At 38.4% G+C, this 15,949-nt stretch overlaps 2 protein-coding genes across 2 annotated transcripts in view; one reads left to right on the forward strand and one right to left on the reverse strand.

Moving 5' to 3' along the window:
• The first annotated feature begins 1,983 nt into the window (after nt 1-1,983).
• On the forward strand, nt 1,984-15,682 carry slc18b1 (solute carrier family 18 member B1). The gene is made up of 14 exons (XM_078799165.1): nt 1,984-2,103; nt 2,188-2,315; nt 5,427-5,522; nt 5,592-5,665; nt 5,757-5,904; nt 8,323-8,479; nt 8,548-8,684; nt 8,748-8,849; nt 8,912-9,003; nt 10,286-10,381; nt 10,454-10,528; nt 12,299-12,392; nt 13,678-13,727; nt 13,847-15,682. The coding sequence occupies exons 1-14, from the start codon at nt 2,019-2,021 to the stop codon at nt 13,896-13,898; spliced, it is 1,386 nt and encodes a 461-aa protein (XP_078655291.1). The 5' UTR covers nt 1,984-2,018; the 3' UTR covers nt 13,899-15,682.
• The window catches only part of ahi1 (Abelson helper integration site 1), a 41,455-nt gene continuing 40,964 nt past the window's right edge, over nt 15,459-15,949 (reverse strand). The window contains exon 40 of the mRNA XM_078799225.1: nt 15,459-15,942. Coding sequence (XP_078655351.1) covers nt 15,771-15,942 — 172 coding nt within the window. The 3' untranslated portion in view covers nt 15,459-15,770. The remainder of the gene's footprint in view (nt 15,943-15,949) is intronic.

Genomic DNA, 15,949 nt, shown 5'->3' on the forward strand with positions numbered 1-15,949 from the left:
TTGAAAATAATAATTTCAACTACTATAGTTTTTTTATTATTTAAACTAATAATTTTAATAATAATGCATTCATCCATTCATTTACTACCGCTTATACCTACTTTGTACAGTAATTATAATATTTGTCAAATTTTTAATGTTATTATTACATGAATTTAATTACTTTGAAAATAATAATTTGAACTACTAGAGTTTTTATTATTATTTAAACTAATAATTTGAATAATAATTCATTCATTCATTTTCTACCACTTATGAGGGTTATACCTACTTTTTTACAGTAATTATATATAATATTTTTCAATTTTTTAATTTATTATTACATGAATTTAATTACTTTGAAAATAATAATTTGAACTACTAGAGTTTTTATTATTATTTAAACTAATAATTTTAATAATAATTCATTCATTCATTTTCTACCGCTTATACTCACGAGGGTTATACCTACTTTTTACAGTAATTATATACAATATTTTTCAAAATTAAAATTTCATTATTACATGAATTTAATTACTTTGAAAATAATTTGAACTACTATAGTTTTTATTATTTAAACTAATAATTTTAATAATAATTCATTCAGTTTCTAATAAAAAATAATATTAATAATAAAATATTACTATTAAATATTATTATTATATTAATATTATGAATTTAATTGATCTCATTAATTTGTTTTTACTAATAAATCAAATCCAGTCACAGTTTAACAAGCTAACAAGCTAACGCCTGAAAAAGTTGAATGAATAACAACACATCACAAAGATTACAGTACAAGTAGAGGATTGTACTTGCGTAAAAATTATTTAGGGGGGTCTGGCACCACTTTTGTCGTTTTAAAAACGTCTCCATTGCTAGTTGTAGTTGATTTGTCTTCTTCTAATCTGTGAGCTTGTTAAACAACCGACTGACACATTACCGCCACCACCTGATCGGAAGCGGTACTGTTACTGAGCGTTTCATGGATTAACATACAGTAGCATAGCGGCTAGCCGAGCTCTGGTGTCTTCAGTCGATCACTTACTACGCAGTCCCAATTGTGCGAAACTCTTACGTTTTTGCGGCCCTATAGGTGGCGCTTGAGTTCTAAGTTTTGGCCGCGGGCCTATGGTTAAAAATCACCGATTTAGACACGGATAAGAATTCATTTAATATGAAGGTGACGCTATAATAGTCACTACCGGGCTTTTATTGTGACATTTTAACGGAAGTCACCCCTGCAACTATTCTAACTTTATTAAGAATTCCATTAATATGAAGGTGACGCTATAATAGTCACTACCGGGCTTTTATTGTGACATTTTAACGGAAGTCACCCTTGCACTATTCTAACTTTATTAAGAATTCCTTTAATATGAAGGTGACGCTATAATATTCACTACCGGGCTTTTATTGTGACATTTTAACGGAAGTCACCCTTGCACTATTCTAACTTTATTAAGAATTCCTTTAATATGAAGGTGACGCTATAATAGTCACTACCGTGCTTTTATTGTGACATTTTAACGGAAGTCACCCTTGCACTATTCTAACTTTATTAAGAATTCCTTTAATATGAAGGCGACGCTATAATAGTCACTACCGGGCTTTTATTGTGACATTTTAACGGAAGTCACCCTTGCACTATTCTAACTTTATTAAGAATTCCTTTAATATGAAGGTGACGCTATAATAGTCACTACAGGGCTTTTATTGTGACATTTTAACGGAAGTCACCCTTGCACTATTCTAACTTTATTAATAATTCCTTTAATATGAAGGTGACGCTATAATAGTCACTGTCGGGCTTTTATTGTGACATTTTAACGGAAGTCACCCTTGCACTATTCTAACTTTATTAAGAATTCCTTTAATATGAAGGTGACGCTATAATAGTCACTACCGGGCTTTTATTGTGACATTTTAACGGAAGTCACCCTTGCACTATTCTAACTTTATTAAGGAAATCCAGTCAGCGAGCGAGCCTGCGCCTGCGTGAGCGTGTGGTTGAAGCGAAAGTTTGTGTGCGCCTTCCTATGGGAACATCGCAACGCAAAACCGCTGGAAACCTTCAAACACAAAAAAGGAAAATGGAGCCGGACGAGGATCCTCCGCGTCAAGGTTTGGTCAAAGTTTCAGACAAACCGGAAGTGATTAACGAGCGTGTTTTCCAACGTGTTTGTGACTGAAATTGCTCCTCATCAGAGGAATCGACAGACGATCGTCCAACCAGGATGACAAGACAGCAGACCCTCACCTTGATATCCATGGCGTCCGTCAACTTCAGCTCCATGATCTGCTACTCCATACTTGGTCCTTTCTTCCCCATTGAGGTAAGAACTTCTGCCTTCAAGGTCAAACTGGTCATGGCTGCAACATATTCTTAAATATAAACAAACATTAGCTTGCTTGTGTGAGTGTGTCCCATCTTATTTTCGACACAAAATAAGATGAAAAATAAATAAATCAAGAATAAACAAAATCAATCAATCAGTAATAAATAAATATAATAATAATAAAAAAAACTTACCACATATAGTTGGCGGGTAGACAAATCATTTTTTTCAGATTAAAATGAACAAAGCATTATTAGAGCCCTGTAGACATGACAAAACACGACTATAGTCACATTTATACTCTTTTTATTTACAACATATTGCGCAACTGCAGGGTCTTGAGACACATGCTAACTCGCAAACTAGAGAGCTAGCCACCTAAACGGTAGCCTCCGAGTTATTTCCTTTCAACTTAAATAGCCAAAAATTTACCACTTCCACACGGATAGGGAGGATAACTATTAACAGTTATTTAACCTTTAACATGAACATTAATCAAACGTAATCATTTTTTCTGGGTACATGATACCATACAGCATCCATATCAAACTAACATTAAACTTTCATATCAAGGCGGGGGCCTCAAACTAGTGTCCTGCGGACCGCATGTTTGAGACCCCTGATTTACGACATATTGCGCAACTGCAGGGTCTCGCAAACTAGAGCGCTAGCCATCTAAACGGTAGCCTTTGAGTTATTTCCTTTCAACTTGAATAGCCAAAAACTTACCACTTCCACACGGATAGGGAGGATAACTATTAACAGTTATTTAACCTTTAACATGAACATTAATCAAACGTAATCATTTTTTCTGGGTACATGATACCATACAGCATCCGTATCAAACTAACATTAAACTTTCATATCAAGGCGGGGGCCTCAAACTAGTGTCCTGCGGGCCGCGTGTTTGAGACCCCTGATTTACAACACATTGCGCAACTGCAGGGTCTCGCAAACTAGAGAGCTAACGACCTAAACGGTAGCCTTCGAGTTATTTCCTTTCAACTTGAATAGCCAAAAACTTACCACTTCCACACACATAGGGAGGATAACTATTAACAGTTATTTAACCTTTAACATGAACATTAATCAAACGTAATCATTTTTTCTGGGTACATGATACCATACAGCATCCATATCAAACTAACATTAAACTTTCATATCAAGGCGGGGGCCTCAAACTAGTGTCCTGCGGACCGCATGTTTGAGACCCCTGATTTACAACATATTGCGCAACTGCAGGGTCTCGCAAACTAGAGAGCTAGCCATCTAAACGGTAGCCTTTGAGTTATTTCCTTTCAACTTGAATAGCCAAAAACTTACCACTTCCACACGCATAGGGAGGATAACTATTAACAGTTATTTAACCTTTAACATGAACATGGATCAAACGTAATAATTTTTTCTGGGTACATGATACCATACAGCATCCATATCAAACTAACATTAAACTTTCATATCAAGGCGGGGGCCTCAAACTAGTGTCCTGCGGGCCGCGTGTTTGAGACCCCTGATTTACAACACATTGCGCAACTGCAGGGTCTCGCAAACTAGAGAGCTAGCGACCTAAACGGTAGCCTTCGAGTTATTTCCTTTCAACTTGAATAGCCAAAAACTTACCACTTCCACACGCATAGGGAGGATAACTATTAACAGTTATTTAACCTTTAACATGAACATTAATCAAACGTAATCATTTTTTCTGGGTACATGATACCATACAGCATCCGTATCAAACATTAAACTTTCATATCAAGGCGGGGGCCTTGTAGCCCACGGTGGTTGTTTTGTTTTTTTATTAATGGCAAATTGTGGCAAATTTAAAAATATATAATTTAACACAAAAAACGGCAACAATAAAAAGCAAAATGGCTAGTAATATTAGAAAAAATAAATTAATCATTTCATGAGAATTACGTTGTAATAATATGAGATAAATAATATAATAAAATAAAATATATAACATAATAATGAGATAAAAATAACTACATCACTTTATTAGCATAAAGTTGAAATATTAAAAATTATTATTAAAAAATATATATAAAAAATAAAAATAATAACTAATAATATTAAACAAAAAACGTCATATTATTATGGAATTAATGGATTGGATTAATTGAATTAAGTTATAATTTCTGAAAAAAATAATATAATGTGAGGAGAATAAAGTCAATTTTATGGGAATAAAAATTTTTACAAGAAGCTGTAATATATAAAAAATATATATATATAAAAATAAATAACAAAAATAATAACTAATAATATTAAACAAAAAAGTCATATTATTATGGAATTAATGGATTGGATTAATTGAATTAAGTTATAATTTCTGGAAAAAAAGAATATAATGTGAGAATAAAGTCAATTTTATGGGAATAAAAAAAATTGACAAGAAGCTGTAATATATAAAAATATATATATAAAAAAATAAATAACAAAAATAATAACTAAAACAAAAAACGTCATATGATTATGGAATTAATGGATTGGATTAATTGAATTAAGTTATAATTTCTGGAAAAAAAGAATATAATGTGAGAATAAAGTCAATTTTATGGGAATAAAAAAAATTGACAAGAAGCTGTAATATATAAAAAAAAATATATAAAAAAATAAATAACAAAAATAATAACTAAAACAAAAAACGTCATATTATTATGGAATTAATGGATTGATTAATTGAATTAAGTTATAATTTCTGGAAAAAATAATATAATGTGAGGAGAATAAAGTAAATTTTATGGGAATAAAAAAATTGACAAGAAGCTGTAATATATAATAAAATATATAAAAAAATAAATAACAAAAATAATAACTAATAATATTAAACACAAAAGTCATATTATTATGGAATTAATGGATTGGATTAATTGAATTAATTTATAATTTCTGGAAAAAATAATATAACGTGAGGAGAATAAAGTCAATTTTATGGGAATAAAATTTTTTACAAGAAGCTGTAATTTGACAAAAAAAATAGTCCAAATATAAGCTGTGCCCACTACATGGATGTGACCTTTATTTTGAAATGCCATGATCATACCTGGAAAGGCTCCACTCTTGCCGTGATGCCTTTGAACGTGTCACGTGACTGTGTGTGCCCAGGCAGAAAAGAAAGGCGCGTCGCAGACAGTGGTGGGCATCATATTCGGCTGCTACGCCGTCTCCAACCTGATTGGCTCGCTGATCCTGGGCCGATACGTAAGTAGCACACATGTTGGTCCGTGCTAGTGGCGGCGCTTTGATTCTTTACGTCCTCGTCGGCGGCAGATTGTTCAAATTGGCGCTAAGATGATGCTCATCATGGGACTTTTCCTGTCGTCGGCCTGCACCATCATCTTCGGGTGAGGATGACACACAGTCTCGGAGTCTCGGATCTAAGAGATGCGGGATTCAGCTTGTGTTTGCCCCCCCCCCCCACCCCCACCCCTGCAGGCTGCTGGACAGAGTTCCCGCCGGCTCCACTTTCATCGCTCTGTGCATTATCGTGAGGTCGGTGGACGCCGTGGGCTTCGCAGGCGCCATGACCTCTTCCTTTGCGCTCTCAGCTAAAGTTTTCCCGAACAATGTGGCCACTGTTCTGGTGAGTGTACGCGTCCCTTGTCTGCGTGGCATGTTGTTTACACGTCGCCGTCACGAGCCTCGCATTGCATTCCCCGCCAAAAGCACCTTGGGAAAAATAGTAGTGGATCGTGGAAACATGCTTCCATTTCCTGTGCCGCTTATCTTCATCGGGGCGTGCTGGAGTCTATCTCGGTTGGGTCATAGAAGCATATGGAAAAACCTTTGCACTAGGCCTGTCACGATAACTCGTTTTGCTGGTCGATTATTGACTGATATGCGATAATTTTGACCTTTTTATAAAGGTTTTCAAAAAAAAAACGCATTAAAAAAAAAAAAAAAACTTACCACTTCCACACGGATAGGGAGGATAACTATTAACAGTTATTTAACCTTTAACATGAACATTAATCAAACGTAATCATTTTTTCTGGGTACATGATACCATACAGCATCCATATCAAACGTTAAACTTTCATATCAAGGCGGGGGCCTCAAACTAGTGTCCTGCGGGCCGCGTGTTTGAGACCCCTGATTTACGACATATTGCGCAACTGCAGCGTCTCGCAAACTAGAGAGCTAGCCACCTAAACTGTAGCCTTCAAGTTATTTCCTTTAAACTTAAATAGCCAAAAACTTACCACTTCCACACACATAGGGAGGATAACTATTAACAGTTATTTAACCTTTAACATGAACATGAATCAAACGTAATAATTTTTTCTGGGTACATGATACCATACAGCATCCATATCAAACTAACATTAAACTTTCATATCAAGGCGGGGGCCTCAAACTAGTGTCCTGCGGGCCACATTTGGCCCGCGGGCCGCGTGTTTGAGACCCCTGATTTACGACATATTGCGCAACTGCTGGGTCTCGCAAACTAGAGAGCTAGCCACCTAAACGGTAGCCTTCAAGTTATTTCCTTTCAACTTAAATAGCCAAAAACTTACCACTTCCACACGGATAGGGAGGATAACTATTAACAGTTATTTAACCTTTAACATGAACATTAATCAAACGTAATCATTTTTTCTGGGTACATGATACCATACAGCATCCGTATCAAACTTGCGCGGGCCGCACTAACATTCAACTTTCATGTCAAGGCGGGGGCCTCAAACTAGTGTCCTGCGGGCCACATTTGGCCCGCGTGTTTGAGACCCCTGATTTACAACATATTGCGCAGCTGCAGGGTCTCGCAAACTAGAGAGCTAGCGACCTAAACGGTAGCCTTCAAGTTATTTCCTTTCAACTTAAATAGCCAAAAACTTACCACTTCCACACGCATAGGGAGGATAACTATTAACAGTTATTTAACCTTTAACATGAACATTAATCAAACGTAATCACTTTTTCTGGGGGCCTCAAAGTAGTGTCCTGCGGGCCACATTTGGCCCGCGGGCCGCGTCTTTGAGACCCCTGGTTTTGCAAATCATATTAGGTCCAGATAAAAATGGGTCACAGAATTTATTTCCATATTTTTCGTTGTATTTGTAGGATTGTACTTACGTAAAAACCTTTAGGTGTGTTTTGGATCATTGTCCTGCTGAAGAACCCTAGTCCACTACTAGGTCTTCATTTGGTTTGGTGTACTTGCTGGTGTGTTTTGGATCATTGTCATTGCTGAAGAACCCAAGTTGATTCCAGCTTGAGGTCACCATTCTCTTTCAGCAGAATCCATGCTTTCAGGTCCTGAAGCAGCCAAACGGCTCCAGACCGTCACACTACCACCACCATATTTTACTGTTGCGATGATCTTTTTCTGAAATTCCAAACGTAATGGGGGACACACCTTCCAAAAAGTCCAACTTTTGTCCGGTCAGACCACAGAGTATTTTCCCAAAGGTCTTTGGGATCATCAAGATGTTCTTCAAAATGGAGACCAGCCTTAATGTTCTTTTTGTTCAGCAGTGGTTTTTGTCTTGGAACTCTGCCATGCCACTCAGACCAACAGATGGCCGGACATTCTCCTTCAGCAGAATTCATACTTCCAGGTCCTGAGGCAGCAAAACAGCCACTGACCGTCACACTACCACCACCATATTTTACTGTTGCTATGATCTTTTTCTGAAATTCCAAACGTAATGGGGCAAACACCTTCCAAAAAGTCCAACTTTTGTCCGTTCAGACCACAGAGTATTTCCCCAAAGGTCTTGGAGATCATCAAGATGTTTTTTGTTCAGCAGTGGTTTTGGTCTTGGAACATTTTTGCCCGGTGTCTTTCTTATGGTGGAGTCATGAACACTGACCTTAACTGAGGCAAGTGAGGCCTGGACTTCTTTCGTTGTCCGGCAACTCCTAGGAAGGTTCCCCACTGTTCCATGTTTTCACCATTTGCGGATAATGGCTCTCACTGTGGTTGGCTGGAGTCCCAAAATGTCTTTCTAAGCTTTTCCATACTGATAGATATCAATGAATGTTTCTGTTTCACCAGGGAAGTCTGGAGGTTTTCACTGGACTGGGCCTCATCCTGGGCCCACCAGTCGGAGGGTGGTTCTACGAGTCGTTTGGCTACGAGGTTCCCTTCATGTTGCTGGGATGCTTCCTGTTGGCTATGGTGCCGCTCAACATCTACATCCTGCCCTCCATCGGTACGAGAGTTGATGTCGTTGTTGGTGTTTATGTCCCAAAAGATGCTAAGTGCGTGTTTGGCACGCAGACGCCGTTTCCTCAAAGGCCTCTTTCTTCCGCCTTCTGAAAAACGTGAAAATCCTGCTGCTCTGCTACGCCATCTTCACCCTGAGCTCGGGTCTGGGCTTCCTGGATACCACGTTGTCCCTGTACGCCGTGAACCAGGTGATGGCGAAGCTTTGTCCCACGGTGAATCAGCGCTTAAGTCTTCTTTTTCCCGTGAGATAGTTCCATCTGACCGCCGGCTACGTGGGCCTCATCATGCTGGGTCTGTCGTTTCCGTACTGTGTGGGGTCACCGCTGATGGGCGTCGTCACGGATAAATATCCTGTGAGTGTCAAAGCGAGCGTGGATGTTCGCAACGTTTTCACTCTTCGCGTTCTTCTCACTAGGCCTCCAGGAGGTGGTTAATGGTGGTCGGCGGCGTGGCCACGGCTGTTGGGTTCCTGTTGCTGGGGCCCGCCCCTTTCCTTCACGTCCCAAAGTGAGTGGCGTGGACACTGCTGACACAGCAGCACGGTGGATTAGTGTAGACAAAGACCGATTGCGATGTCTTGGTGGTTTTGTATGTGAATGAGAAGGATTCGGTCGTGGCTCCAAGACTTCAACGCGGGGGACGGGTTACCCAAATTGACCGCAATAAGTCATTACGGGTTTAAGGCTGTAAATCCCCTCACCGTAGTCTTTGTGACACTTTTCTCAGACGGGTATTAGGAAATTCTCTCTTGTTTAAGCACTCGAAGTTCACATTCCTACCTACTTGGTTGGCCATAGGAAATGATTGGCTCACCGACCGTGGTGTTTTTGTGTCCTTGTTGAAGCGTGTGATAATCCCCCCACGTCGTACTCAAACTTCAAACTTCATGCTTCTAAAAATAATGTTTTCTTTTTATAATTATGACTTTATTAGCATAATATTTAGATTTTTTTCCTCATAAAACTTAACCAAATAAAAATAAAATTTTCTTCAAAATATTTTCTTCAATATATTTCTGGTAAAAAAAAATAAATAAAATTCTCGTTAGATGACAATTTATTTCTCTGAATATTTTGACTTAATTCTTGTAAAATTACTGCAGATTTTTCCATTTGTGCTACAGTTTTTTTTTTAATCTTAAATTTTATTTTTTTTTTAATCATAGTATAATAAATAATACATTTTATTTGTATAGCGCTTTTCAAAATACTCAGACGCTTTACAGAAAAATGGAGTTGAATAAAAGCAAGTAAATGGAGTAAGAGATTCATTTGTTTCTCATATAATAAATAATAATAATATTATAATACTTTTTAATTATGTACCACAATGAAAAATGACCCTCGGGTCTATTAGACGATCATGTTTGGAGTTTCATTTCTTTTCCGGGAGACTCGTGGGGAAATGGGGACTTCCTTGGTGACGTAGCGAGACAATGCACAAAGGGGACACATTAAGAAGGGCGCATTCTCTCGGGGCAAATGGGGCGGATCTACGAGACGTTGAGAATTGTACTGATTTCCCAGGCAAGCACAGCCTGCTAAATCCCTCCACACGTAGGAGTTTATGTTCGGGAAGGTTGCCAAGTGGGATTAGGTCAAATCCACGGCGCTTGAATGTTCTCGAGATTGTTCCACAAAGTCGGAGAAAAAAAAAAAAACTTTATCAGTACTTTGATCGGATTGAAAAAAAAAAAACTTAATGCTCGCTATCAACCCCCACAGGTCACATGACACAGTGTTTTGTAACAAGGTTGTGTTCACCCCCGCCCCCCTCCCTCTCCCTGCAGGCATCTGTGGCTGCTGGTCCTCATGCTGGGGATAATCGGGTTCTCTCTGGCCATGACCGCCATCCCCATATTCCCGGAGATCATCACGTGCGCATAGTGAGTCCCCGTGTGTGTGGAAATGACAACGCAAGATAAGACTACATTGTTTGCCTTCGTCCTCGTACGCAGCGACAAAGGATTCGAGGAAGGACTGAGCACTCTGGGAATGGTATCTGGATTGTTTGGAGCGGTTTGGTCTGCAGGGTGAGTGCGCTCGGGTCTTGGTTACGTAAATGGACGCGTTGGATACAGCCTCTTAAAGAAGGCACGCATAAACATTATCAGGTTGTTTTAGAACTACGCTGGCCGTTCAATTGGGTCTTTGGTCTATGCAAGGGGTCCGCAACCTTTTTTGTACCACGGACCGGTGTGATTTTGGTCTTTTTTTTCCACGGACCGGCAATGTGTAGCAGAAAAATACAGCAAATATAAAATAAGACGGGGCAAAAAAATGATTTTGGTTTTTCATGTTAAAAATAATAATAATAAAATAATAATAAATATTAATTAAAAAAAAAATGTAAATAAAAAATAAATATAATCTCAGACGGGTATTAACAAATTCTCTGTTGTTTAAGCACTCTAAGTTCACATTCCCTTTGAATTTTTATTGAACAACCTACTTGGTTGGCCATAGGAAATTATTGGCTCACCGACCGTGGCGTTTTTGTGTCCTTGTTGAAGCGTGTGATAATCCCCCCACGTCGTACTCCGTGAGCCGATGCTTCCTTTGTTCCAGCCGCGTGGCTCTCCTTGGCTGCATGTCATTATTTTACGACTTTAGGAAATAGCCTCTTTTTCCTTTAATTTTCAAACTTCATGCTTCTAAAAATAACGTTTTCTTTTCATAATTATGACTTTATTATTATTGTTATATTATTATTATAATAATTATGACTATTATTATAATTATTACTTTATTAATATTTAGATTTTCTTCTCATAAAACTAACTTTTTCCGCAACTTAACTTCCCAAATAAAAATACAATTTTCTTCAAAATATTTTCTTCAATATATTTCTGGTAAAAAAAAAAAAACCTTGTTAGATTACAATTTATTTCTCTAAATATTTTTACTTAATTCTTGTAAAATTACTGCTCATTTTTCTATTTGTGCTACAGTTTTTTTTTATCTTAAATTATTTTTTTTTTATCATAGTATAATAAATAATAATACAACCTTTTTTGTACCACGGACCGGTGTGATTTGGGTCTTTTTTTCCCATGGACCGGCAATGATTGGCAGAAAAATACAGCAAATTATTATAAAAATAATAAATTAATAATAAAAAAATGCAGGGAAAATATAACTCACCCGCTGACTCAGTGGGAGGCCTCAGCTTGTTTCGTTGAGACAAGATGGTCCCATCTAGGTGTGATGGGAGATAGTGAGTCGTTAGTGCGGCCCGGTAGCAAATGCGCCACGGACCGGTCCCCGGCCTGGCGGTTGGGGACCCCTGGTCGATGCTACAGCACTGGTCTGTATGACAAAAACACCCAAGTTCACCCGATGGGAATTAAAAAAAAACATGTAAGAATTTTAGAGTTCCACTGCAACCCGGACTTCCTTATATGGGCATGCCCGGATACGCAGTTGGCCCATCTAATTTTATTTCAATGCGACAATGCAATTTTTTTTAAATTGCTTATCTTTGAAATGATTAATAGAAGGGCTGCACAGGCCTCTCAGCATTCCAAAAACATGCTAGGTTAATTAGCGGCTCCATATTGTCCATAGGTATGAATGTGAGTGTGAATGGTTGTTTGTCTATATGTGCCCTGTGATTGGCTGGCCACCAGTCCAGTCGTCACAAGACAGCTGGGATAAACTCCAGCAACCCCCGCGACCGCGAAAATGAATGAATGAGCAAAATACACCCATCTACCCAAACAACACACCCACAGTGAATGAAAAGAACACCCACGGTAAATCCCAAGACTAAAAGACTTAAGTCGTGGGTGTCTTATTTTCAGGATGTTCTACGGGCCCACCATGGGCGGCTTCCTCACACAGCGTCTGAGCTTCGAGTGGAGTGCCGCCATCCAAGGAAGCCTGGCCCTCTTTGGCGTAAGTCTTTTTATCTTTTTATCCAGAATTTTGTGGGTGCGTCTGAGCTCACGACTTATGACTCTGTTAGCGTATGCCCACTTTCACATAGTCCAAAGTGCGGCCTGGGGGCCATTTTCACCCCACAACTCCTTTTTTTTATGGCCGTCTGGGCTTGGGTTGCATGTACGTGATAAGACAAAAATAACAGTATCTAATTTTGTCTGTGAAAAACCCTTTAAGAATTTTTTTTTTAATATTTCAAATAATATTTTTTGTAATATTATATTTGCACATTTTCCCCAAATTCCATTTTTTTTTTGGCATGGTAGTTCGACACCCCCCCCCAACCCCTAAAACACTATTTGATATTTCAGCTCTATGCTACTAAAAATATTCTTGCTGTCATAAAATGCAATTTTTTTCCTTTTTTTTCCTAATTTTTTTAAACTATTTCTTCTTGTAATTTTGACTTTATTCCCTAAACATTATAACAGTTTCTGCAACCAATTTTTCAGAAAATGATGAAGGTGGTTATTTTTGTTTTTCAGTTATGACAAAAAAGTGTTCTTTTCAACTTTGCCGCTAAAATTTTATTTAAATAATTTTTTATAAATAATATATTATTATATTAATAATATATTATTAAATATATATAGAAATTTATGACATTCTCATAAAATTTTGACTGAACTTTTTTCTCTAAATATTTTGACTTTATTCTTGTAAAATTACTGCTGATTTAAAAAATTTCTGCTGGGTTTTTTAAACTTTTTTGTGTAAAATTATATTTTTACAATGTAACATGTGCCATTTAAAAAAAAAAAACAAACAAACTATTTCTTCTTGTAATTTTGACTTTATTCCCTAAACATAAGTTTCTGCAACCAATTTTTCCAAAAATGACAAAGGTGTTTTTTTTTTGTTTTTCAGTTATGACAAAAAAGTGTTCTTTTTAACTTTGCCGCTAAAATTTTATTTAAATATTTTTTTATAAATAATATATTATATTAATAATATATTATTAAATATATATATATACATTTCTTTATGACATTCTCATAAAATTTGGTCTGAATTACAACCTTTTTCTCTAAGTATTTTGACTTTATTCTTGTAAAATTACTGCTGATTTAAAAAATTTCTGCTGGGTTTTTAAAACTTTTTTGTGTAAAATTATATTTTTAGAATGTAACATGGGCCATTAAAAAAAAAAAAACAACAATAAAAACAGCTGTATTCCATCAACGGCCCCAGGGCTGCAGTTTGGATTCTTTAGTTTTTATCTATGCAATTTTGTGTTCAGGCTTTCCTGCTGGCGCTGTATTACGCCTCCCATCCAGCACAGCCACAAAGGTAAGCATTTATCGATATGATGTCATAATTCCCTCCTGTCAGCCCAGTAATGATCGTGCACCCCTAATATTGACTATATATATATATGCATTTACTTACCTTCTTCTTTTATTTTGAAGGATTCCAGAAGAGCGGAGACCAAGTGAAACTCTTCCTCTCCTGAATGAATGAGACTGTGTAGCGTGAGGTGACATTAAAGCTGACAGCAGCGCCCTACCATTCACGTTTTTAACTCTTCATGCTGTACAGTGACGACGATTCCTCTTTCGACTTTTATGACCGAGGTGAGTGTCGAGAATGGCTCCGATCAGGGTTTTTATGCCGCCGATTGGGATCCTCCATGACTCCACGATCACTATGGATGAACTCCTGTCAACACTTCTCCACTCAAACTGTGTGGCCGTCCTCGTTGCGTCATTTCCTGCTCATTTGTCATGATAAAGACATCAAGTCTGGATTCTTATACTTATCATGAGCTGAGTTGAACCCTTTAAAAAACATCTAGCAAGCGAGGAGATACCTGTGATAGGGTCGCTATCATCAGGCTGGACGCTATGTGTTTACGTTCATTCGACTAGCACACAGAGTGTTTGGAGGACAAGACAATACTGACATAACAAGAGAGCAAAATTGTTCGGTGCCTACCTATCCCGTGAACGTGATACCCGCTTCCCTGTGGGACAAAATTGAGCTCCAAACTAACTGCAATGCTAGCAAAATTGTTCAGTGCCTACCTATCCCGTGAACGTGATACCCGCTTCCCTGTGGGACAAAATTGAGCTCCAAACTAACTGCAATGCTAGCAAAATTGTTCAGTGCCTACCTATCCCGGGAACGTGATACCCGCTTCCCTGTGGGACAAAATTGAGCTCCAAACTAACTGCAATGCGAGCAAAATTGTTCAGTGCCTACCTATCCCGTGAACGTGATACCCGCTTCCCTGTGGGACAAAATTGGGCTCCAAACTAACTGCAATGCTAGCAAAATTGTTCAGTGCCTACCTATCCCGGGAACGTGATACCCGCTTCCCTGTGGGACAAAATTGGGCTCCAAACTAACTGCAATGCTAGCAAAATTGTTCAGTGCCTACCTATCCCGTGAACGTGATACCCGCTTCCCTGTGGGACAAAATTGGGCTCCAAACTAACTGCAATGCTAGCAAAATTGTTCAGTGCCTACCTATCCCGGGAACGTGATACCCGCTTCCCTGTGGGACAAAATTGAGCTCCAAACTAACTGCAATGCTAGCAAAATTGTTCAGTGCCTACCTATCCCGTGAACATGATACCCGCTTCCCTGTGGGACAAAATTGAGCTCCAAACTAACTGCAATGCTAGCAAAATTGTTCAGTGCCTACCTATCCCGGGAACGTGATACCCGCTTCCCTGTGGGACAAAATTGGGCTCCAAACTAACTGCAATGCTAGCAAAATTGTTCAGTGCCTACCTATCCCGTGAACGTGATACCCGCTTCCCTGTGGGACAAAATTGAGCTCCAAACTAACTGCAATGCTAGCAAAATTGTTCAGTGCCTACCTATCCCGTGAACGTGATACCCGCTTCACTGTGGGACAAAATTGAGCTCCAAACTAACTGCAATGCTAGTTTGTTTTGAAAAACAAAATGTCACCGTGCTAAAAAGTCACATTCGGAGTCCAAAAGGTAAGAAGCGAGGCAAATAATTCTTGCTAGCGGAGATAGGTTTGGTAAAGGGAGCGATCAAACACGCTAGCATCGCTTTGCATCCCTATTAGTCAGCATTTATTACGAAAAATTGAAAGTCTTGTAAATATGTACATGTCAAAGAGTCTGCTGCATGTCTGTGCCAGTCAGTAATGTACTTTGCAGAAGAATAAGAATGTAAAAAAAGCTAACTGTGAATGTACATCTGTGACGGGAATTGTTAATGTACACTGTAGAAAAATAAAGAGTTCCTAATGAATAAATAAATAACCTCCATTTGGATGTTTGATTAGAAAACCAAACCCCCTGGAATCCCCTGGATTGTCACTTTTAGATAAAAACCCGACGTTAAAGTACCCGATCATGCATCAAGCTGCAGAGCAGCGTCGGCTCGCCTGCTCGGTCTTCTGGGGAGAGGGCGGCGAACTGGTTGGAGTCGTCTGCCGTCCGTCTCCGCCACATCCGGGTCGGAAAAGGTGGCATCAGACGACGGCGGCGGCGGTAGCTTTTTCACCTTCCTTTTCTTTTTAAGTCTGTGTG

This window comes from Doryrhamphus excisus, linkage group LG19 (assembly GCF_037039965.1).
Source record: "Doryrhamphus excisus strain RoL-2023G ecotype Guam linkage group LG19, RoL_Dexc_Guam_v1.1, whole genome shotgun sequence".
Lineage (NCBI taxonomy): Eukaryota > Metazoa > Chordata > Actinopteri > Syngnathiformes > Syngnathidae > Doryrhamphus > Doryrhamphus excisus.

Excerpts from the sequence above, each read along its gene's own strand:
- slc18b1 (XM_078799165.1), top strand. The coding sequence starts at position 2,019 with ATGGGAACATCGCAACGCAAAACCGCTGGAAACCTTCAAACACAAAAA. Across the intron at positions 5,666-5,756 it reads GCCTGCACCATCATCTTCGG|GCTGCTGGACAGAGTTCCCG; the intron begins GTGAGGATGACA and ends CCACCCCTGCAG. Across the intron at positions 13,728-13,846 it reads CATCCAGCACAGCCACAAAG|GATTCCAGAAGAGCGGAGAC; the intron begins GTAAGCATTTAT and ends TTTATTTTGAAG.